A 24,531-nucleotide genomic window follows, 5' to 3' on the forward strand; every position below is an offset into this window, starting at 1 on the left:
TTATCCATGGTTTTATAAGGATCTTTTGATCTTTTGGATAATTTCATGTGCTTTGAAGGTAGTATTTGCCTTCGTTTTTTGCACATAATTTTGGACTGTGTTCCTTTTACTCTTGTACATATTCCAACTTGGATACCTAGTTGCTTATGTATCTAGGTGAGTTTTTTTCTACCCTAGCTTTATTATGTTTATTGGGTAGTTATCATTAGAAAGGCGCCAATAATTCAATTTTTTTTTCTAATGATGTACTCGGAAAGAGTTATTCCTTAATGTAGTCTCATGTATATAGAGACAGGTTTTAGTATGTGAAAGTCTAGGATAAGGTCATCTTATTCCTTTTATACAAGATTTTATTCATATTTCCTAGACGACATACTAGGGAGTTTCAAATTGGTAAGGTATGTATGGGTGGTATCATGGTGGTATGGGACACTAGCGATCCCTCAAATATATTATCTTATGGGATAATTTGGGCTCAAAATTGTTGCTTTGCTTACATCACTTAGCATGTTGACCTCAACATTCAAAGACAATCTCATTTTCTAAATTCACTAGAAGTTATAGTGTGGGCATTCTCTAGATAAACTTCTTTTATCTATAGCCTGCATGTTTTGATGAGTGTAATCTCGTCGGTATTTTCATTTGTTGAAATCTCTTTCTTTAGAGTTCAACGAGTTTATCTTGTGTTCGGATTAAGGAAATTTGGATTTTTCCTTTGTTGGCATTTCTTTCTCTAGTTCCGTACTTTAGGTGATTTATATAGTCAACCTGATGGTTTACGGATGGACATATGTGACTCATCAAGATGCTGATGACTCTCTATGTTGATTTGGGTAACTCGAGACGTCGATTATTCCATGTGCAGATGTGGGTACATCGGGGCACCGATGAATCCCTGGTTCCTGCTATTATAATGCCACGTTTTCCTACTTTATTCCGAATGGTTTACAATGAGGAAATTACTTTGAGTATGAATTCTTATGATCATCCGCAGTCTGATGGGTAAACAGGGCGTATGAATTAGATTATAGAGGATATGCTTCGTGCATATGTCTCTGGAAAAGCATCAAATTGGAAAAAATATCTTCCAACGATGGAATTTACCTATAACAGTTTTAAACATATGGCTATTGGTTTTAGTCCATTCATGCTTATGTATGGGTATCAACCCAGGGCACCTGCTGATGTGGGTCTTAAGGACATCGAGCTTGATGCATCGCGGGATTTCTTGCGTGATATGCACGAAATGCTGACTGAAGCTCGGGATTCTATCAGGAGTGCCCAGGATAGGGCACGGTTTTGCTGATAGAGGATGCTCAACTTGGTCTTTTGAACTAGGAGCATTGGTTTATTTAAAAGTTCCTAAAGATTTTCAGACTTTGTCAAAAGGAAAACGCTCGAGTTTATCTCCTAGATATTGTGGTCCATTTCGATTTATACATCGGATTGGCATGGTTGCGTATGAACTTAAAACTACCTCCAATTGTTAGAGTTCATCCAATCTTTCATATCAATAGATTGTAAGGGAAACTGGGAGGTGAGGATAATATAGTTACTCCTCAAGAACTCGTTGAAGTCGAAGAGTTCTCCTATGTTCCACATGAACCTGATAAGGTACTTGAATTCAGGGAAAGAAACTTTGTAGTTGACTAATCCCTGAGGTTAAAATCAAGTGGAAAGATAGGGAAATAGAGGATTCGACTTGGGAGTCGGTTGAGATTGTTCAGCACAGTTCTCCTTCTTTTCATTTGCAAGAGTGCAATGTTTTGAGAGAGGGGAAGTAAGTTATATGCACATTATGTGTTCATATACTAGGAGGCTAACCTAGATTAGGATTGTGAGCATGGGATAATCACCTATATTATAGACTATTTGGGGGTAAGTTATAGACTATGTTATCTTAGGAAATGTGCACTTTGATGATCACCTTGAGAGTTTGAGAAAATCATAAGTTTTACTCATAGGTTAATAATACTAAAAGAAAACATAATGCAATCCCTTATTTAAGACAAATTATGTATTAAGAGGGATTTATAAAGACTTGGACCCCTCAAAATAGAAAAAGAAAACCAACAATCAATAAAAAATGCATCAAGGTCTTACAATTTTAAGCTTGTTTAGTTGGGATGCCTTAGGTTCACCCTTGTCTCCACACACTTGTCTCCACACACTTCCAAGACTTCTTCTCTCGCTTTATCTTGCCACTCTTGGTTAAGGGATAATAAAACCATGGTCCATGCAAGTAAGTTTGCGTTGGTCTCGTGGCCAGCAAAGAAGAAGGTTTTGCATTCATCTATCACTTGTTGTGTGGTGAGGCGAGCTTGCTTCCTATCAAGCTTGGCCTCTTGCTCCTCTATAGCCAAAATCAATCCCACAACAAATCAGTCTCATAAGTAGAGTGGGATCTTGATTTCGCATTAGCTATAGCCTTTCTCCTCAATTCTATAATCTCAAAAAGTTCTTTGTTTTTTCTCTTCTCCATCTCCTTTATCTCACAATTTGTGCCAATGGGAATGTACCTATCATCATCCCCATTAAATAAAAATAGTACATTAATATAACAATTACACTCATAAAGTAATAAAGTACCTAAAAACACATAAATAACTAATTATATAATGATGAGCACAACCTAAATATATGTATAAGCATCAAGTCCACTAGCTAAAAGAAGTAATAAACTCTATAAGTGCTCCTATAATGAATGGAACATTTAGTAGCTAAGAGCAACATATTATCCCAGAAGTGGTTTAAACTTGACAAAATCAATGCAAACTTATCCATAAATTGGTACAAACTCGACAAGGTTAGTGGAGTGCTAGTGTCTAAAAAACTTACTGATAGAATGGGATGATAGTCTTTCGGATGATGAGGTTGTTTAGGAGATCAAGGAGATGCTCTTGCCTCTTAAACACATCTTTTCCTTTGAGGTAGCTTGACCCAACAAATGAGGTGCGTGCCAAAATGTCGACTGTCACATTCTTGATGTCACGCGCCACTTCTAACTCTGCCACACATGACCTTGTTGGGGTTATTGACCAATCTCTCCCACCCTTCCACCATCTCTAATGAGCTTGTCACCATGTCAACTACTACCACCTCCTACCACACAATAAAAATATAAAAGCTTTATACTCCCGACGGAACGCACCAAAAATGACCCCCTAAATAATTTCCACTAAAACAGGCTACTAACCAGCTAAGTATTAGGCTATTACGCTATAAATTTTAATAATTTGTGCCTTCATTTGCTTTTAACTCGTAGTCCAAATAATATCCATTAATATCTACAAGCTTAACTAATCATTTTCATTAACCATAAATATGTATTAAGACTTTCTAGAATAACACTTAGATAAGCAAGGTGAATACCAAAAAAACAAGTTCCTTTCATTTAACCACATCTAAACACTTAGACTACGCCCTTTGATATGCTTAAAAATAAGGCACATTTACAAAACAAGTACCTTTAAATCATTTCCAATTGTCATGAAAATTTACAAGCTCTTAAAACTCATTAAAAAAAACATCTCATCTTCACCAATAAACCCCAAACTCATTACTTATGATTAGATAATGGCCCTCCCCTAAATCTCTGATTATGCTCAGTTTACATTACAACCCCATCTTAAATTTACTTTCTACTCAGGTCCTCTTTTTACACATACATTTTTAATAACAAATAAAGTATATATTTTTGTACTTCATCCCCAAATTCATTAACCATATTGAGTTATTAATTTTGCAACAAAATAGCATTTTTAATTGAATAATAATAATATTTATTTAAAAACCATTGTATGAAATCAAAACCACAGAAACCTCATAATATATCAACAAACATACCCTTAATTTTCCATATTCATTCTCTATATTCTTAATATTATTTCAAAATTTCCCAAAATTTTACAACCTTCTCAAAAATAAGTAAAACCATAATTTGAAAGACTAAACAAAACTTAAACATCTCGAAGTTTTTTAAGATGAGAAAAAACATTAAGAATCACAATTGACCCACTCCATGGCTCGTAAATATCTCTTTAACCCACTTTCTTGAAATAATTGTTAAAATACTACCAATTTTGGAAATTAATTTTTAAATAGTAAATCCCGATTAAAAATTTTTGAACATTCAAAATACTATTTTATCATTAAAATATTTCATTGTTTTAAATAACATTTCACTTATCATTAATCTATCACGCACTTCCTTTGTTAATTGACATTCTGGCCTAATTTGATTAAGCGATTAATTAACCCACTAAACATCAATAGATTTTCATGAAACTCACACATTCCATCACTCTTAATGTATAATAACTATTATTAAAATAATTTCAAAAAATTTAGGTTGAAGCTCTTAATATTCACTAATTACTACCGTTTTAAGCATAATTAGAAAGGATTACTTCAATAAATGACTTGAAATCGATGCTTGTTAATGAAGTTTGATGATGCCAATTCTCCTTTTGGGATGATAATGACTTCTCCTCAAAAAATTGAATCCATAACTAGCCCACTCTCTTTATTCACTCATTAACCATACTTAAGCACATATTAATGAAATAGAAAGAAATAGAAAGGGAAGGAGGCCAGGAACCTGGATGTAGACTAAGTAGAAGGCCTCAATACACTTCCCTTTCTGCAAAATCTCCACAATCAGCCCCGCAAAGACCTCTTCGGATGATGAGGTTGTTTAGGAGATCAAGGAGACGCTCTTGCCTCTTAAACACATCTTTGCCTTTGAGGTAGCTTGACCCAAATGAGGTGCGTGCCAAAATGTCGGCTGTCACATTCTTGATGTCACGCGCCACTTCTAACTTTGCCACACGACCTTGTTGGTTATTGACCAGTCTCTCCCACCCTTCCACCATCTCTAGTGAGCTCGTCACACCATGTCAACTACCACCTCCTACCACACAATAAAAATATAAAAGCTTTAAATAATTTAATGTTGTTTGTAATAGAAATTCGTACTCAATAATTAAAATTTATAATAATATTTAGTAATCAATAATAAAAATTTATAATATTACTAAAACACCTCGATAATAATTTTTATTAACTTAAGTCTCATGAGATAATATTTTTTGTTGACTTAAGTCTCACGAGTTTGACTTGTTTTTAGTTTTTCTATTTAGCTATGCTAGGATTATCTCAATACCTACTTGTGTTATAAATAATGCTACATACATGAACCTTGACTTATTTTTCTTTGTATGCATGCTCTTTATCTTTGAACGTTTCACGTTACTTTGGCGGGTGTGTGTATGTGAGATAAAAAGCACGCGCACACACAAGATCTCTCAATCGGGACTCTTGAAGCCAAGATCTCTCAATTCAGAGAGTGATGCATTAACCGCTATGCTAGCACCCACAGAGAGAGAGAGAGAGAGAGAGAGAGAGAGAGAGAGAGAGAGAGAGAGAGAGAGAGAGAGAGAGAGAGAGAGAGAGAGAGAGAGGGCTTAAAGCTTATCTATATGTGGCTAATAAGTTTCTAATTTAAAGATATATTAGTACTTCAACTATCCTATCTTAATTTAAATACAACTTTGATTATGCTATCTTAATTTCAAGGTATATTAGTATATTACCCTAGTTTGAATACATATGTTTTAGCGACATTGATTCTATATACGCCCAAAAGTAATTTTAATCTCTTTTTAAGACGAACCTCAAATAAGGCTTAAGTACAACTTATTTAAAAGTGTAATGCACAAACCTTGAGCTTCTCTCGGAGAAGAATGCAGGGCAAAGGATGTTGCGTTGTTGGTGCCAATCTTCACCATTGGCTAACAAGAGTCCTTTTCCCATCAGCCTGTGGAAGCCTAGAGTGGCAACAACGTAGGATTTCTTCATTTTCTTTACATCCAAAGACAAAACACTTCTTGCATCATCTGCACTACTACTAATAAGGAAGTTGGGCTGATTACCCCACCAATAAACTACACACGAGCCTATAATAGAAATAAGCCCAACAAAACAAAAAGCACTTACATCAAATAACTCACGAGAGCCTGTAATAGAAATAAGCCCAACAAAACAAAAAGCACTTACATCAAATAACTCATGAGAGAAAAGTAATTAGGAGCTCCAATTATTTAGAACAAGATCATTAATTGGAAATCAATATTTAAGAAGCTATTTAAGAAGCTATAAGGACATTGAACACTAACTATGATAATATAACAAGACGTTTAATTGTCAAGGAGAAGCTTTATTACTACCATATTCAGGCTACACCTGAATTACATTAATTAGTGCCCGCAAGTGCGCACTAATTAATGTAATATCAACCTTATAGATAAGGTTTTTATTTTTTATTTAGACTGTTATCGTCTCTTTCTCGCTCTCCATTGATTCAAATCATAAACGTCATCTCTCTCTCTCTCTCTCTCTCTCTCTCAAAATTCAAATTGCAGACATCGCCTCTCTCTCTTAATTCAAACTGCACCGGACATCATCTCTCTCAATTCGAATCGCTAACATCCTCTCTCTCTCTCTCTCTCTCTCTCTCTCTCTCTCTCTCTCTCTCTCTCTTGCTTTCTTATATTCCACATGATAAGACACATTCTTTCTCACACGTCTAGCTCTGTTTGGGCCTCTGGCCCAAACCTCAAAACAAATACAAGGCCCTTTTAAAGGCATCTTAGAAGCCTCTGGAAACTGCTTGAAAGAGAAGTCTCCAGATAACCACGTCTCCCACTAAGGTTTTGTACATCGCGTCTTCCACTAAGGTTTTGTATCCTCACTTGCTTTAAAATGACTCACACTAATTAATTTATAGCAAACAAACATTTTGGTCCCATATATATTTTGTGACTGGTGCATATTGAGATTTTGTGAGGACTGGTGCATTTTTGCGACTTATTTTCTAGCAGGTACCTTAGGATATAGAATATGATATATCGACGTGGTAAGTCACTTACTCCACCGGGTTTCAAACAGAAAATACGTAAATGAATGCAAACTTTGTTTTAAGATATTTCAAATAGAAAAGACAGAAAGAAAAGCAAACTTTGTTTTATTGATCCACCAAAAGTTTTATTTGTGTACATAAATATCCAGCGAACGTTACAAGGAAAGCGAACTACAAGACTAAGACAAAGGCTTCTCCATTAAGGTCAAGCTTCGGCGATACTGAGATGAACTCATCTCCCTCGCTGATGGCTCTGAGGAACTCTGCAGCTTTCTCTTCAGAGAAATTTATGTATGGCTCTGCAAGGTTGACATCAGGAGGACTGTCCTCCACGATGATTGGGTTATTGCAACCACCAAGTGGAACTCCATCCTCTTCACTTCGCAGGAAGGCATCTGGATCATCTCCTCGCTGTGCTTCACATCGCTTCGAAAGAAAATACCTGGCAGACTCACCTTCGATGTAGTGATCTCTGAAGAACACTTTTCTTATGTCAGAGATGTCTGCGAGCTCGGGAGTCTTCAAGCACTTCCATACCACACGAGCTCTACTTGAATCCATTCCATTGCCTACCTTCGGAATGATCCATTGAGCACTAGGGAAATATTTTCCACTTCTCATCATTTTTAGAAGAGTAACCCCAAGGTTCACTGTCCATTTGTTGAGTATATAGTTTTCCATATATACAAAAGCCCTCTCAAAAATATTCAGTGGCGCGAGGCAAACCCTATTTTTCAAGTCACCCTGCCCAAATTGTGCATATAGTGTTCAGCCTCTCATGAGATTTCTTTGTGTGCATGAAAGCGAAAGTGAGGTTTATGCAGATCTTTGAGACAATAACCTACCATTCCTTCAAACGTATGCATCTTTATTTGGCGCAATGCACGGCACATGACAATAGCCCCCAGTGGCTTATTGACATTTCACATCAAATAACACCTCACAGTTTTACCTACTGATATTAAAGAGGTGGACAGTATGCGAGTGACCATCTGGAAATGAAGGTGGTGCAGAGTTTCACCTCTCTCAAGCGAGAACATAACCTGAGTGCACTCTTGACATACAAACTCCACAATATTATCCCACAAAGACATGATGATATCATCATTTCCAATGTCGATGGTGATCGATATACCACATTAATATACCACATTTAAAACATTCGCCTAGAACCTCGTAGCACACATTCGCCCCAGAGGCTCCACGCAGAGAAACGCCCAGAAGCTTCACGCAGAGAAGTGCCTAGAAGCCCACGATCAGCTGGCAAGGAAAACGTCATAAGCGGACCACAAAATCGCCTAGAACCTCCTAGCAGACGTTCACCCAGAGGCTCCACGCAGAGAAGCGCCCAAAAATTCCACGCAGAGAAGAAGCCCATTATCAGCTGGCAAGAGCAATCGACACCGTGCACCATGCAACAAGAGCAATCGACACGCGTAATGCATGCGGTCATCTACAAGAAGAGAAGCCCATTATGAGCTGGCAAGAGCAATCGACACGCGTAATGCATGCGGACATCTACAAGAAGAGAATAGTACCTTGGAATAATATTGCGAAGATACCACATTAATATAACACATTCAAAACAAACATGTTTGCCACATATTTGAGGAGGACCTTACTAATATTATTATTGACAAAAATAATTACCTTTGCAATTAAGGATTTAGAATTAAGAATTAAGTTACAAGATAAAGGGGCCATACCTGCGTGCTTAGAGAGGAGATTGTTGTAGAAGGGGAGGATATGGGGTAGAAGGAGATGGTGGTGTGAAGGGGAAGGGATGTCGGAGAGTTGAGCCTGGGCTTCCAAACGCTTGAGCTCAGGGAGTTCTCCGGCGATGGGGCGATAAGGCAACACGGTGAGAAGCCTTGCTGCAGCAAAGCCCTCCGACGAGAAATGGGTGGGTCTCAAGGAGTGAGTAGACGTGGAGAAGGTAAAGAAGCAGGGAGGAGATTGCGATGGCAAGCAGAGAAGAGAGGAGGGCAATAATATGGCCATGGCCAGAAACGAACGGTAAGAGCTGCTGCTCCGAATGCGGCTGCGTGCAAGTCGATTAACAAGTCTAGTAGCTTACCCACGACGCTTCCCAACACATGGATAAAACTGGGTCACATCACCTTCATATCTCTTTTCGTTAAAAATAAATAAATTTGCTTGAAAAAAGTAGAAAGTAGTTTTTGAAAAACTCCCAATGGATGCACGTCTTACAACACTTTTGGTAAACATTTTTTCACTTTATTTCCAAAAAGTTAAGGATACTTTTGTTAGAATTTCTACCCATTCAACATTTTGGAGTCAACCCCACTTTTAGTGACTGCCCTTCTTAACTCTTGAAGCTCAAGGCTAATAATCCATTTCCTTCCGCAAACAAAAATCTTTAATTCTTCTATTATGTTTAGAAATTGTGAGTAAGACAACGTTTTTAAAATTTCACAAGCTTGTCGAGGAGATATAATGATTTTAGTGGCAACTCCACCTTCAAGTCGTCAGGATGTATTTACTCTTTCTCTTTTGAGTGCTACTTATGGGTGAGATCTCACCGCATTTAAAGATGGCAAATAGACTTAACTCAAGCTTCAATCGTGTTACAGAAAAGTATTAAGGTTTACGACTTCGGTAGAAAGGCCCATGAGCATGACTATGCATTTAAGACTGTTGGCATCCACATGATCACACACGGAGCTATGAAGGATGAAATGTCATCATCATAGTAAAGTGTGTAAGAGAGAGAGAGAGAGAGAGAGAGAGAGAGAGAGAGAGAGAGAGAGAGAGAGAGAGAGAGAGAGAGAGAGAGAGAAGCAATAGAGCTCAAGTATGAATGGTACTCATTATGTGTAGAATGAAGGACCCAAGTACATGCTTTCATAGGCACCAAGGCCTTATCTTTTGATCCTAACTAAGAGGGTGTTCACACCTAGTGTGTTTGCACCACTAAGGACACTTCACCGAAATATCCAACAAACCCCCCTTCGCATTGATGGTGGAGTTGCATGCATTACCTTCAATTCTCAAAATGGGTTATTCTTAGAATGATTTGCTTACTCAGAATCAAGCAGATATACACTCCCATAAGGAAACTATTTCTTTTCTGGATCTTCATCGAAATAAGTTCCAAGTTATTAAAGTCACTGTATCTCTAAAGTTATAGGTGGTAATGGTATACATAATGATAAAGGGCTTAGGAAGAAAGAACCAATTTACCTTATTAAGCTTAATTCTATCGGGAAAGACTCAAGTTCGTTTGAATCTAAATGGTGGATGTATTCCGTAAGAAATTGATTAAAATGTCCCCAATCCAAGAAGTGGATCATGAGGTAGACCTTGTACCAGTTGTGAGAATGGCTTATATGATGGTGGTACTACCTGAAAAGCAATTGAACTTAAGAAGCAATTAAATCAACTTTTAAAATAGAATTTCATCAAGCCTAGTGCTCAAGGGGTCCACCTAAAAATATGTAAGTGTAGCACGTGAGTTCATCAGGAGGGGTTGTTATGGTCACCCTAATCCCCCTTAAACACATCCAACAAGAGATTACATGGTGAACCGCAACTATCGTGAGGATCTTTCCAATGGCCGAGCTCATAACCCTTGAGGTCTCTAAGCTCTACAACTCCTTGAGAAGCAGTTCCACCGCATCTCCCGCGAGCGTTGTCACACCGCCGCGTTGCACTACGCGTACTCGTTCTTCCTCTCACCTCACTTCACTCACACACACTCACTAACATGTATTAGGGAGAGAGATTAGCAAGAGGATTAGTAAGAGCAAGACTCAACTGTACAATGGGAGAGTCTATTGTATTATGAGAGATATTCACTTATATACATGGCCATAAGTGTTCACACTCACTTAAACTATGGCGGCCGATCGGACACTTTAGGCTCATAAGAGGCCTAATGCTATTACAATGACTACTCTCATAATATATCCATGAAATACATCACTTAGGACTTCATCCTAACTTGCTACCGCAAAACTATAAAGAAAGTTTGAGGATTTCTTGGATAAACAGGGTGGTATCACATAACCATCCCAAGATATGCCAAAATTCTATTGCACAACTCTTCTAAAGACAAATATACCCTTCAATTGGATGCCGATGCACTAGTGTGTGTTCGACAAACTCAAAACTGCTTTAATGAACAACCTCATGTTAAAATTGTAAAAAATTGATAAGTCTTTTAAAGTGATTATTGATGTGTGGCTTTGCAATTGTCAGAATCCTCCTGCAAGAAGAAAGGCCAGTAGCCTATGAATCAAGAAAGCTTAGGCCCCATGAGCGGTCCATGATTTAGAACTTTTAGCAGTCACTTATGCATTGAAAGTGTGGAGGCATTATCTTCTCAGATAAAGATTTATTTTGGTAGTAGACCACAAGATGTTTGGTTGTTGTTAGGCTGATCAAAGTTGAGGTGCAATCAAAGTAAGGCACAAGTAACATGTCTTGCACTTCAAATAATATCAAATCAAGGTAGCCCAATATTAAAATGATCACGTAATTTCTTTTCTTAAAAACTCTCTTTATGGATGAGTCACCAATTTGGACAGTTTGGTGAATACGTCAATGAGTGACCAATTCTAATATTTTGGCATTTTTCAAAGATGAAGTCATAATTGGGATGGTTCGTTGATGTTGTTATCCTCATTAGTTAACTAAAGTATAGCCTACTAAAAATGACATAAATTTTTTACCATGGTAATTTCTACTTTAATTCTAAATATTTTGTTTATGTTAGAACATGAGAAATGATCAAGTTGAAAGATTGATAATCTTTTCCATTATTCAACACCTTATTGAAATAAAAAACCATAATACAACTTCATGTATGAAAGTGTCTCAAAAACAATAGAAAACTTTATCTATGGAAGTGTCTTAACAAGAAGTCAAAACTAACATTGCATATTTCCAAATCAAATGCTTTAGTGAAGATAAATTCAAAAGACAATGTCCTTTTCTATGAACCGTCTCAAAAACTTGATTAGCCTTATCCAAAGTCCACCCAAACAAGAACTTTTAAGAACTATAAGTAAAGTATCTCTACATTAGAATTTAAAAAAAAACAACAAGACCAACACTCAAAAAGACACTTAAGAAGGCGATTCTACTAATTGAATATGACATTCACCAAGACTAACACTCGAAAGGACACTCAAAAGCAAGGATTCTACTAATTAAAGATGACATTTATCTCCCAAAAGCAATAACACCCCTAGGTAACGACATTAGTGGTAACATCAAGAAGTTCACAATAAACCTGTTTCATTGATCCATGTACAAGAGATATATACTTTAGATGCCTTGCTAAAATATGGCATTGTTTGATGTAATAATTTATTGTGTGAATGAATAAACACCCTCAGCTATTTGGATATAATGGTCGAGGGTACAACCAACTACATCATCCTCTCTCATTAAAAAATGATATAAATTGTGTGTGCAAGCCTTAAAGCTGCCATAATAACCTTAATTTTATTGGACATCAGTAAGGGCCACAAGCTAGTCAAGTAAAACATTAGGATCAAAGGTTAACTTGATCGATGTTGGTTACATAAAACACTAATCCATTGATATGGATTTGAGGATAAGTTGGACACCATATTTCGGTCTCATAGTGATGGCGATTTGGGGGGCATGACGATAGTTGGGAGAAAGATCGAAACGAAAACGTTGGAGGATAAGAGATAGGATAACCTTGGCCTCCATGATGGCAAAGTTTTGGCCAATACAGCTACGGGGTCCAATGCCAAAGGGCATGAAGGCGTATGGGTGCTTACATGCTTGCGAAACCCCATTTGCAAACCTCTCTGGGTGAAACTCATCTGCATCCTCGCCCCATACCTCTTTATCTCTATGTATGAAAAGGCATGTAATGGTCGTCCCCATTCCATGTGGCAACCATTGGCCACCATCCAACTTCACCTTTTCAACATTGTTCAATGTCTCACGTCCACCATGTGTTGGCAGAGGAGGGTACAACCTTAGTGATTCATTCAATATCATCCCCATCTGCACATATAATAACAAACATCATCAATGAAAAGTAATATTTGAAGTTTAGCAAGAGAGGTAATGAGGACATACAAATGTAGGTTAGTCATCGTAATTAGTTCAAGGCTACTTTCAGTTATGAATATAATAAGGAATCTTTGGTATTAAAGCTTGATCTTTTGACTTGATTTGGGTGTAAATCAAAGACTAACTTATATTAAAGAATGTGCATCATGATGATCACCTATATTATAGACTATTTTAGTGTAAGTTATAGACTATCTTATATTAGGGAATGTGCACTATAATGATCGCCTCGAGAGCTTGAGAAAATCAATAGGTTTTACCCATGTAGGTTAATAATACTAGAAGCAAACATAATGCAATCACTTAAGACAAATTATTTATTAAGAGGGATTTATGAAGGCTTGGACCCCTCAAACTAAAAAAACAAAACCAACAATTAATAAGAAATCTCATCAAGGTCTTACAATTTTGAGCTTGTTTAGTTGGGATGCCTTAGGTTCACCCTTGTATCCACACACTTCCAAGACTTCTTCTCTCGCTTTATCTTGCCACTCTTGGTTAAGGGATAATAAAACCATGGTCCATGCAAGTAAGTTTGCAGTAGTCTCGTGGCCAGCAAAGAAGAAGGTTTTGCATTCATCTATCACTTGTTGTGTGGTGAGACGAGCTTGCTTCCTATCAAGCTTGGCCTCTTGCTCCTCTGCAGCCAAAATCAATCCCAACAAATCAGTCCCATAAGTAGAGTGGGATCCTGATTTTGTATTGGCTATATCCTTTCTCCTCAATTGTATAATCTCAAAAAGTTCTTTGTTATTTCTCTTCTCCATCTCCTTTATCTCACGATTTGTGCTAGTGGGAAGGTACCTATCATCATCCCCGTTAAATAAAAACAAAACATTAATATAATATTATATTGATAAAGTAATAAATTAGCTAAAAAAACATTTATATCTAATTGTTAATGATGAGTACGAACAAGTGTGTCATTTAGTAGTTAACAATCTAAATCTATGTATAAGCATCAAGTCCACTGACTAGACACAATAAACTCTATAAGCACTACTAATGAATGGAACATTTAGTAGCTAAGAGCAACATATTATCCAAGAAGTAGTTTAAATGTGACAAAATTAGTGCAAAATTTTGGTACAAACTCGATAAGGTTAATGGAGTGCTAGTATCTAAAAAACTTACTGATAGAATGGGATAAGAATATTTCGGATAAAGAGGTTGTTTAGGAGATCAAGGAGACGCTCTTGCCTCTCAAACACCTCTTTGCCTTTGAGGTAGCTTGACCCAAATGAGCTGCGTGCCAAAATGTCAGCTGTCACATGCTTGATGTCACGTGCCACTTCCAACTCTGCCATGCGTCCTTGCTGGTTATTGACTAGTCTCTCCCACCCTTCCACCATCTCTAATGAGCTCGTCACCATGTCACCCACCACCTCCTACCACACAATAAAAATATAAAAGCTTTCAATAATTTAGTGTTATTTGTAATAGAAATTCGTACTCAATAATTAAAAATTGTAATAAATTTAGTAATCAATAATAAATAATAATAATAGTACTAAAAACAACTTGATAATAATTTCAATTGACTTATGTCTCATGAGATAATTTGCCTTAAGTCTCATGAGATAATTTTTATTGACTTACGTAATGAGAACCTCGATTTATTTTTCATTGTATGCAATGTTCTTTTTCTCGAGTTACTTTGGGGTGTGTGTGTGTGTGAGAGAGAGAGAGAGAGAGAGAGAGAGAGAGAGAGAGAGAAGAGAGACAGAGCTCACGTAAGCACACACAAGATCTCTCAATTGGGACTTGAACCTAGGATCTCTCAACAAGATCTCTCAATTGGGACTTGAACCTAGGATCTCTCAATTGAGAGCGTGATGCATTAACCGCTATGCTAGAGAGGGCTTAAATCTTATCTATATGTGGCTAATAAGTTTCTAATTTGAAGACATACTAGTACTTAGACTATCCTATCTTAATTGAAATACATCCTTGACTATGCTATCCTAATTTCAAGGTATCTTAGTATATTACCCTAGTTTGAAAACATATGTTTTAGCGACATTGATTCTATATACACCCAAAAGTAATTTTAATCTCTCTTTAAGACGAGCCTCAAATAATGTTATGTTGAAAGGCTTAAGTTCAACTTACTACAATGCAGAATTCAAAAGTGTAATGCACGAACCTTGAGCTTCTCGGAGAAGAATGCAGGGCGAAGGATGTTGCGTTGTTGGTGCCAGTCTTCACCATTGGCCAACAAGAGCCCTTTGCCCAACAACCTGTGGAAGGCTAGAGTGGCAAAGGAGGGCTTTTGCATTTGCTTTACATCCAAAGACAAAACACTCCTTGCATCATCTACATTGCTAATAAGGAGGTTGGGCCGATTACCCGACCAATAAACTACACGGGAGCCTGTAGATACAAGCCCAACAAAACAAAAAGCACTTACATCACGAGAAAAGTAATTAAGAGCTTCAATTTTTTTGCATTAAATTCAGGCTAATGCTGATCATTATGCCAATAAGGTGACTTAACTTTGCGATTAAAGATTTTGAATTAAGAATTAAGTTACCAAGATCAGCGGCCATACCTGCGTGCTTAGAGAGGAGATTGTTGTAGAAGGGGAGGATATGGGGTAGAAGGAGATGGTGGTGTGAGGGGGAAGGGATGTCGGAGAGTTGAGCCTGGGCTTCCAAACGCTTAGCCTCAGGGAGATCTCCGGCGATGAGGCGATAAGGCAACACGGTGAAGCCTTGCTGCAGCAAAGCCCTCCGAAGAGAAATCGGTCTCAAGTAGTAGACGTGGAGAAGGTAAAGAAGCAGGGAGCAGATTGCGATGGCAAGCAGAGAAGAGAGGAGGCGGAGAGGAGAGCAATAGCCAGAAACGAACGGTAAGAGCTGCTGCTCCGAAAATGGCTGCATCTTTCTAAAAGGGGGGCTGCAAGTCTGTTGACGACGATATTAGTGCTGGCGCACGTAAAAAGGCGCTGCTCTTATCAGTACTACACAACGAAGTATGAAGAGACCCACGAAGCTTCGTCGGCTGCCCGCCGAGGTTTCCATTCCAACACAAACTCTTGCTTGGACTATTTCCTCCCGTGGGAAGCACGTTTTTGGAGGCTTCTAAAATCAAATTCTATCTAATCTCCGAATTCTTGTCATGTGATAGCTTTGTTGAAAATCTTCCTTAAGATAATATCTATCTATCTATCTATTACAAGATAGCCTACCCCTTCACGTGGAGAAAGGAGAGTCTATTATCAGAAAGGAGAGTCTATTATCAGATAAAGGAAGAGTGCCTACCCCTGGAGGAAGAATTTTTGAAAAAGAGAAAGAAGAAGGGAAGACAAGTGTTTGGGGGTTTCTTTCCCACATGCCTAGATGCATTCGGGCTCACAATTAGTGGTCACCATCAAACCATTTACTCATTGAATGAGTTTCTCATATATATATATATATATATATATATATATATATATATATAATACATTAGAAAGCAAATTGCCCACCCCTTCCCCTTCCTCCTCTCACACACACACACACATACATATCTTCTAATATTATATTATATGCATGTGTAAGAGAGAGAATATACATACACACACACACACACACTTCTCAGAGATGAGCATGCTCATCTCTGACCCCGGCTCGAAAAACAAACAAAAAACTCTAAGTATAATAAAACATAATATTATAGATAATATATATTTACATGTGGGTGTGTGTGTGTGTGTGTGTGTGTGAGAGAGAGAGAGAGAGAGAGAGAGAGAGAGAGAGAGAGAGAGAGTGCACGTGTGCATGAGAAAGAAGTGTGTTTATGTGTGTGCATGAATGTATCTAAGAGAGAGAGAGAGAGAGAGAGAGAGAGAGAGAGAGAGAGTTTCTATATGTGGTGGGAGAGTGTGTGTGAGAAGAGAGATTGTGTGTGTGTGTGTGTGTGGAGGGGAGTGAGAGAGAGAGAGAGAGAGAGAGAGAGAGAAACACACAGAGAGACAGAGACATGGAAGTCTATGTGTGAGAGTGTGGGGGGGAAAGAGTGTGTGTTTGCATTAGTACATGTGCATGTGTATGTGTGTGTGTGTGTGAGAGAGAGAGAGAGAGAGAGAGAGAGAGAGAGAGAGAGTTTTGACATTTGAGAGTGTGTGCATGTGTATGTGAGAGAAAGAGGGTGTACATGTGCATGTGTGTGTGTGTGTGTGAGGAGAGAGAGAGAGACATTACATGTAAGATGCATTTATTTGACAGTGAGCACACCTCACCACTCATCCCTACCATTAAAATTTAATCTAAAATTTAATTAATTAAAATTATATATATGTGTATAAATCTATTTGAGCGCGCGCGCGCGCGCGCGCGCGCGCGTGTGTGTGTGTGTGTGTGAGAGAGAGAGAGAGAGGTAGAGAATTTCTATGTAGGAGCTAGTTTGTGTGGGAGGAGAGAGTGTGCGTTTGCATTAATGTATGTGCGGTGTGTACATGTGTGTGTGTGTGTGTGTGTGTGTGTGTGTGTGTGTGTGTGAGAGAGAGAGAGAGAGAGAGAGAGACGTAGCAAGGGAGAGGGTGAAAAGAGAGAGAAAGAGAGCGAGAGATAGAGAATAAAAAGTAGCTTTTAATAAAATAAAAATAGAAATATAAATTAAATAGAAAACATTTATTTATATGTGTGTATACATGTGTGTGTGTGTTTATTTACATTTATACATACATACATATTTATGTATGTATGTATGTATATGTATATACATATGTGTGTGTGTGTGTGTGTGTTTCGATGTGTGTATGATATATCTATCTATATATTTAAAAGTGACCACAGCTTATCACCCATCTCCGCAAATTAAAATTTAATCAAAATTAATTAAATTATGTCGATGTTTGTATTTATATTTTTAAATACATGTATATATGTATAAGTATATGTGTCTATGTATAGGTATATGTATCTAAAACATAATATTGTATATACTATATATTTACATATGTGTATGTGTGCATGAGAGAGAGACAGAGTGTGTATGTGTGCATACGCGCGTGTGTTTGTGAATGAGAGAGAGAGAGAGAGTGAGAGAGAGAGAGAGAGAGAGAGAGAGAGAGAGAGCTTCTATGTGTGGGAGAGTGTAATAAGAGAGAGGGAGTGTGTTGTGTGTGTGTGTGTGTGTGTGTGTGAGAGAGAGAGAGAGAGAGAGAGAGAGAGAGAGCGGGTGTGTATATGTGTGTGCATGTGTGAGAGAGAGAGAGTTTCAACATTTGAGAGTGTGTGTACGTGACAGAGCGAGGGAGAGGGTCATGTGCATGTGCATGTGTGTACGTGACAGAGAGAGGGAAGTCATGTGTGTGTGTGTGTGTGAGAGAGAGAGAGAGAGAGAGAGAGAGAGAGAGAGAGATGGTTGTAGAGAGGGAATAGTTCTTTTCTGGAACCTTGGTCGGCCGTAGCAATGCGCAGGTGCAATACTACTATGTATGTAAAAGAGAAGACAAAAGACATTGTATGTAAGATACACTTATTTAAGAGTGAACACACCTGAAAGATGACCATAGCCAAGGGTAAAGGATCTAACAAAGTCTAGTTGTTGCTTCCTTAGGGAAACCCCTATTTGTCCCCTCTAATTTAGCTATGGGTAAAGGATCTAACAAAGTCTACATTTCTTGGAATACTAATGTAGCTCCACCTAAACATCTTGATGTTCAGTTGGGTGGTCTGGGGGTTTTACGTCTGTCGATTGTCTTTGGGACATTTTTTGGGGCTTGCTTTCACTGTAATAAATTTGGTCATTTTGCATGTTCATGTCCGACCAAACTTGTCTCCCCTTCTCCTCAGAAAATGCCTGGAGTCAGTCCTGCTAATTCTGATAATAAGAATCCTCCTATTTCCACGGCTAAGGACAAAGGTAATGATTCATTGGGAGATACTGTCCAAGCTCCACCTACTACAGGAAGTGTTAACACTCCTCAAAATGATAATCTGCAGCCTTCTGATGAGCAGGTGATTCAATGGAATGTGTTGTTTCAACTCATAGGGATTATCCTTCTTGACTCCATACTACAGCTGCTCAACATCATGTTCACGTATCTCCTAACAGATATGCAGCATTGCAATCATGTGAATATAATTCAATGGATGTATAGATTCAAAAGGAATTGGAATCAAAAGGATGTATAGATTCAAAAGGAATTGGAATCATGAGATAAGCATGAACAAGGGCTTCTGCAATCTCAGCTGCAAGTTCTGGAACCGGAGGACTTAATGTAGAAATGTTGCATAATATTCATAGTTTGAATGGGTTAACTTTCAGGGATAACTTGGAATGTAAAGGGTATAAAAGGGAAACAAAAGTATGACTTATTTTGGTCTTGTGTGGATAAACACCCAGATATGATGGTTTGGGGTATTCAGGAACATAATCTTTTTGGTAGAAAGACAAACAGGAAACAACCTTTTGCTAGGATCATAGTTTTCTATGGGGGACTACCTTAATACTTTTAGTGGGGTTGCTACAATTGTACATAGGGATCTTCATCCTACTATTGTTGCGAATCACCCCTCTGGAAGAGCTTTAGTGTTGGAAATTACTTGGGATCACCAACAGTTGTGGATCATTAATATTTATGCTCCAAATCTTTCCAAAGAAAGAAGGCAGTTGTGGCAATGGTTGGATAGTTTGCAAGGGAATGTACCCTGCTTATTTTTTGGGGATTTTAATATGATTGTTCAAAACACCTAGAGACAGAACTGGATCCTCATCTCTATTGTTGGGTTCTAGGAAGAGACACTAGGATCATTTGGTAGAAAAGAAGGGCTCACTGATGCATGGTATCTTGGTGATTGGGCATCCCTGCCGGGGCGCACTTACTTTGACAAGCCTGCAATATGCCTCAACCTCCTCAAGACTTGATAGAGTATATTTTTCTCATGGAGCTGATTGGGTTCCTCACACTCTTATGTTGAGTGTCTGGAGACTGATTCTGTTATTTCGGATCATTATCCATTGTTTTGGGACTTTGGTGATTTTGATGGTACAAGACCACATGGCAAGACCAGACTTTTGATTGTAAACTCTGATTTGTTTAGATTATAAATTTCAACATCAAATTAGGATACATGCTCAAGCCTTGTCTATTGTTGTTGCTTATCATTCCCCTCTGGCCTGGGCTCAGTTTGTGTGTGCAGTTTAGCAAACCATTAGATCTACTAGTCGGAGGGTTGCTGCTCAAAATAGGCTCATTGAAAGGAAAGCAGAATAGGAATTGGGGTCATTACAATCTTCATATCTTTTTGATATGGAATTGCAGCCTTTGGAGCATATCAAGCAATAGATTCATAAGTTTGAACTATCAAGGGTTCAAAAAGCAAGAATTTTATCACGTCAACAGTTCTTTTCCAGTCAAGATGCTCCTTCCAAATTTTTATTCAAATCTTTGAAGGCAAAGAGGAAAAGAGATTGCATGCTTTCTATCAAGCATTCTAATGGAGAAGTGATTCATGATCCAAAAATGAAATGGCTTAGGCTTGGCTCAATCACTTAAGCTCATCTATTGGTGGCTTGGTTGAGGATGCATCTGCAGATAGGTGGCTTGCTCAAGCTCAATGCCTTCAACACGTAACTAAACTGGTTGACCAAAATCAAGCTAATTGGTTAGACCACCCGTTATAGGTTGAAGAATGTTATGAGGCATTAACTCATCTTGGAAAGGATAAAGCCCTTGGTTGGGACGGTTTGACTGTTGAGTTCTTCTTAAAATTCTGGGAGCTTTTGGCTACACCGATTTCTTATATGCTGAATAGTGCTTTTAGCTCTGATAAACTTGAATTTTCCATCAAAAAGGGCTTAATCAGACTGATTCCCAAACAAGTGGCAGCTTCCTCCTTTCAACACTGGAGACCTATTTCGATGATGTCTATTTTATACAACATCTGTGCTAAGGTGGTTGTAGCTAGGTTATCTCCGGTGTTACCCAAAGTAGTTTCACAACATCAGCATGGTATCATCAAAGGAAGGTCAATTTATGATAACATCTATGCTGCCTTGTTGGGCTGTGAGGTGGCCCACAAAACTACTCAAAAGTGTGTTCTCTTACAGCTTGACCTAGAGAAGGCTTATGATAGGGTTCAGTGGTCTTTTCTCTCTGCTGTGTTGACTAAGCTTGGGTTTGGTCAAAGGATTGTAAACATAATTTTGGTCTTATGCAAAGGTGCATCATCTGCTCTATTGCTGAATGGTGTAATGGTTGGTGAATTTGATCTCAAGAGATCTATCCGTCAAGGTGACACACTTGCCCCTCTGTTGTTTGCTGTGGTGACTCACTCTCTCATTTTGGCCTTAGAGAATGTAGCCAAATTGGGTATTATTCAGGGGTTGAAAGTGTCTTCTTCTCAAACAACTTTTGATCAAGTGTTTTGCTGATGATTCTTTATTATTTTTAGAAGCTACTGCTCAGAATGTACTGGAGGCATTAAAATTAGTGGAAATGTTTGGCAAAGCCTTTGGGTCCAAGTGTAACATTTTTAAGTCCAGAATGATATCTCTTTCCGAAGATGACTCTTTTGATGTTTCATGTTGGGATGGTAATGTAGTCTCCAAGGGCACAGTATTGATACATTTAGGGGCACCTCTTGAGGTTCAAGTGACTAACAACCAGCTAGTGTAGTGGGTGTTGCAGAGAATTTTGAATAAAATTTAGAAATGGTCTTTTCATTTCCTCAGTCTTGCTGGAAGGGTTTACAAGGTGATTAATTCCAATTTATTGCCTTATATTCAGTTCTATTATCCCTTGGTTCACTTCAGGAAGGTTCATTGGAAAGAAATTCTTTCAAAGGTTAGGGCATTTCTTTGGAGGAGATCTTCTACTAAAAGACATGTGGCTTGGATAGCTTGGGATAGGGTAATTAGACCTAAGAGATTTGCTGGCCTAGGTATTCTTCATGCTCAAACTCACTGTATAGATTGTGAATACAAAGTTTTTTGCCTCTTTTACGCAACAAGTTTAGATTTGGTTTATCATGTTGAAATCTTTGGTTGAATTAGCAGTTATTCGTGCGCTGAAGGTGGTAGATGGAAACCTTTGTCATGGTTTAATATGGTGGTGTCATGGGCTCCTGTTTACTTGAAAGCGTCACCCTTTGCCCAGTTTCTGATTGACATGTGGAAACAACTCATTCATTTTCTCATCTCGGATGCCAAGGACTTCTAGTAACTCTTTGTTTTTCTGGAGTCTTTGGTGGGGACCTTTCTTTCCTTCCCCTCTGGCATTTCTGGATATTAAATTAGCTAGAGTTATACACAACAAAGGTATTCAAACTTTGATGGATGTTTGGAATGGTCCTTTACTTGGCTGGAGAGATCCTTATTAGCTGAAAGTGATGTATGTCTTGTCTTCTGTTCAGGCTAACTTTATGATTCAAATCATGGACAAGGTTGTCCACTTACTTGTCAATACTCAGCATCTTTTGAGTTTTTTGGTATCTGATTGGGCTTCTGGTAGTCCTTTTAGTGCTCCAAAGTCCAAGTCTTTGTATGATATTTTAATCTCATCACTTGATTGGCATACTCCATTGAATCGTATGTGGAAAGTCAAATGGTCCTCTGGTTTCTAGCAACAACAATTTCATACTTTATGGACCACAGGGCTACCCAGCAGGGTCACTTGTTTTTATGGAGAGTCATAACTGGTGCAATCCCTACATGAGTAAAAATGGCAGAAAGGAATATGGCGTCCCCAAGATGCTTTGCAGCTAAGGAATCTATGTTACATTTATTTTGGCATTGTCCTCCTCTCAGGTCTTTCTGAGTACAGATGTCAAGGTGGCTTATGGGCTGGTTAGGTATCAGGGTTCATTGGCCCACTGGTTGATTGGATTTCTTCGTGTTTCAACTCCAGAACAGCTAGTTGCTTTCACAGCCTATAGATATATATGTTTATGGGAGATTTGGTGTTCCAGGAACTCTTTGTTGTATGCTAGTTTGGTCAATCTCAATAATTGATAGTGAAGGATGTACAGCGGAAATCTATTGTTTTCATTTTGGATTATTTACACTCTCAGTCTTCCTTATCCTCTAATTGGCAGGTTACATTCACTCAGCCCAAGGTGGTGGCTGATTCATTTTTTTTACATGCGCAGGATGTGATTTTACGTGGCCAGGACCTATTTGCTGCTGGAGTACTTTTTATTTCTCTCACCATACATCCAGCAAAGTTTAGATTTTGATATATGGCTAATGTAGCTTACTCTGTTGCCATTTTGCTTGGGAATCTTTGCTGGTGTTTTTGGTTTCCATACGGTCAATGTATAAATACTACATCATATGTATCTCTTGCTTCTCTGGTATTATCAAGGATGGTGTATGTATATCTGCAGTTGGTTTGCTTCAGGCGTTCCACTCCATGCCTATCTTTTTCTTCTACACAGTAACACTGTATATATCATGATCTCGAAGTTTTAGTTGATCACTTCTGTCCCCTTCTATCTCTTACTTTTATATTACTTTTAATAATATTAAAGCTACTCTCTATTTCCACTAAAAAAAAGAGTGAACACATCTCATCATGCATCCCCGCATATTAAAATTTAATATTAATTAAGAATATGTGTTTATTTATTTTATAAATGCTTATGGGCTGGTTAGGTATCAGGGTTCATTGGCCCACTGGTTGATTGGATTTCTTCGTGTTTCAACTCCAGAACAGCTAGTTGCTTTCACAGCCTATAGATATATATGTTTATGGGAGATTTGGTGTTCCAGGAACTCTTTGTTGTATGCTAGTTTGGTCAATCTCAATAATTGATAGTGAAGGATGTACAGCGGAAATCTATTGTTTTCATTTTGGATTATTTACACTCTCAGTCTTCCTTATCCTCTAATTGGCAGGTTACATTCACTCAGCCCAGGGTGGTGTGGCTGATTCATTTTTTTTTACATGCGCAGGATGTGATTTTACGTGGCCAGGACCTATTTGCTGCTGGAGTACTTTTTATCTCTCACCATACATCCAGCAAAGTTTAGATTTTGATATATGGCTAATGTAGCTTACTCTGTTGCCATTTGGCTTGGGAATCTTTGCTGGTGTTTTTGGTTTCCATACGGTCAATGTATAAATACTACATCATATGTATCTCTTGCTTCTCTGGTATTATCAAGGATGGTGTATGTATATCTGCAGTTGGTTTGCTTCAGGCGTTCCACTCCATGCCTATCTTTTTCTTCTACACAGTAACACTGTATATATCATGATCTCGAAGTTTTAGTTGATCACTTCTGTCCCCTTCTATCTCTTACTTTTATATTACTTTTAATAATATTAAAGCTACTCTCTATTTCCACTAAAAAAAAGAGTGAACACATCTCATCATGCATCCCCGCATATTAAAATTTAATATTAATTAAGAATATGTGTTTATTTATTTTATAAATGCACATGTATATATAGGTATACGTCTAAATATAATAAAATTTTAAAATTTAATATTAATTAAAAATATGTGTTTATTTCTTTTATAAATGCACATGTATATATAGGTATACGTCTCTAAATATAATAAAATATAATATATATTTACATGTGTGTGTTTGAGAGA

General features: G+C 37.9%; 2 protein-coding genes across 8 annotated transcripts; both read right to left on the reverse strand.

Annotated features, from left to right (window-relative positions):
* Positions 1-4,439: 4,439 nt before the first annotated feature.
* On the reverse strand, positions 4,440-8,959 carry LOC147640164 (uncharacterized). 7 transcript variants are annotated; one of them, XM_086823281.1, is made up of 3 exons: positions 8,626-8,959; positions 5,723-5,828; positions 4,440-4,912 (listed from the first exon to the last, which is right to left on the reverse strand). In XM_086823281.1, the coding sequence occupies exons 1-3, from the start codon at positions 8,918-8,920 to the stop codon at positions 4,903-4,905; spliced, it is 411 nt and encodes a 136-aa protein (XP_086679407.1). In that variant the 5' UTR covers positions 8,921-8,959; the 3' UTR covers positions 4,440-4,902. The 7 variants fall into 5 exon arrangements, with proteins under 7 accessions (XP_086679407.1, XP_086679415.1, XP_086679397.1 ...); XM_086823254.1 differs by lacking the exons at positions 4,440-4,912; positions 5,723-5,828 and adding an exon at positions 6,520-7,663; XM_086823243.1 differs by lacking the exons at positions 4,440-4,912; positions 5,723-5,828 and adding an exon at positions 6,520-8,372.
* Positions 8,960-12,151: 3,192 nt separating this feature from the next.
* Positions 12,152-16,043, reverse strand: LOC147640165 (cytokinin hydroxylase-like). The gene is made up of 5 exons (XM_086778055.1): positions 15,549-16,043; positions 15,144-15,370; positions 14,132-14,385; positions 13,402-13,801; positions 12,152-12,928 (listed from the first exon to the last, which is right to left on the reverse strand). The coding sequence occupies exons 1-5, from the start codon at positions 15,877-15,879 to the stop codon at positions 12,479-12,481; spliced, it is 1,662 nt and encodes a 553-aa protein (XP_086634181.1). The 5' UTR covers positions 15,880-16,043; the 3' UTR covers positions 12,152-12,478.
* Between the last annotated feature and the right edge of the window lie 8,488 nt (positions 16,044-24,531).

This window comes from Cibotium barometz, chromosome 3 (genome assembly GCF_041138505.1).
Source record: "Cibotium barometz isolate CiBa-2024 chromosome 3, ASM4113850v1, whole genome shotgun sequence".
Lineage (NCBI taxonomy): Eukaryota > Viridiplantae > Streptophyta > Polypodiopsida > Cyatheales > Cibotiaceae > Cibotium > Cibotium barometz.

What these genes read in the sequence shown, in the direction of transcription:
- LOC147640165 (XM_086778055.1), bottom strand. Translation starts at nt 15,879, where the DNA reads ATGCAGCCATTTTCGGAGCAGCAGCTCTTACCGTTCGTTTCTGGCTAT. An exon ending in TCTCCTCTCTAAGCACGCAG is followed by an intron (nt 15,371 to 15,548) that starts GTATGGCCGCTG and finishes TTGTATCTACAG; the next exon opens with GCTCCCGTGTAGTTTATTGG. An exon ending in AACTAAACAAGCTCAAAATT is followed by an intron (nt 12,929 to 13,401) that starts GTAAGACCTTGA and finishes TTATATGTGCAG; the next exon opens with ATGGGGATGATATTGAATGA.
- LOC147640164 (XM_086823254.1), bottom strand. Translation starts at nt 7,600, where the DNA reads ATGGAAAACTATATACTCAACAAATGGACAGTGAACCTTGGGGTTACT.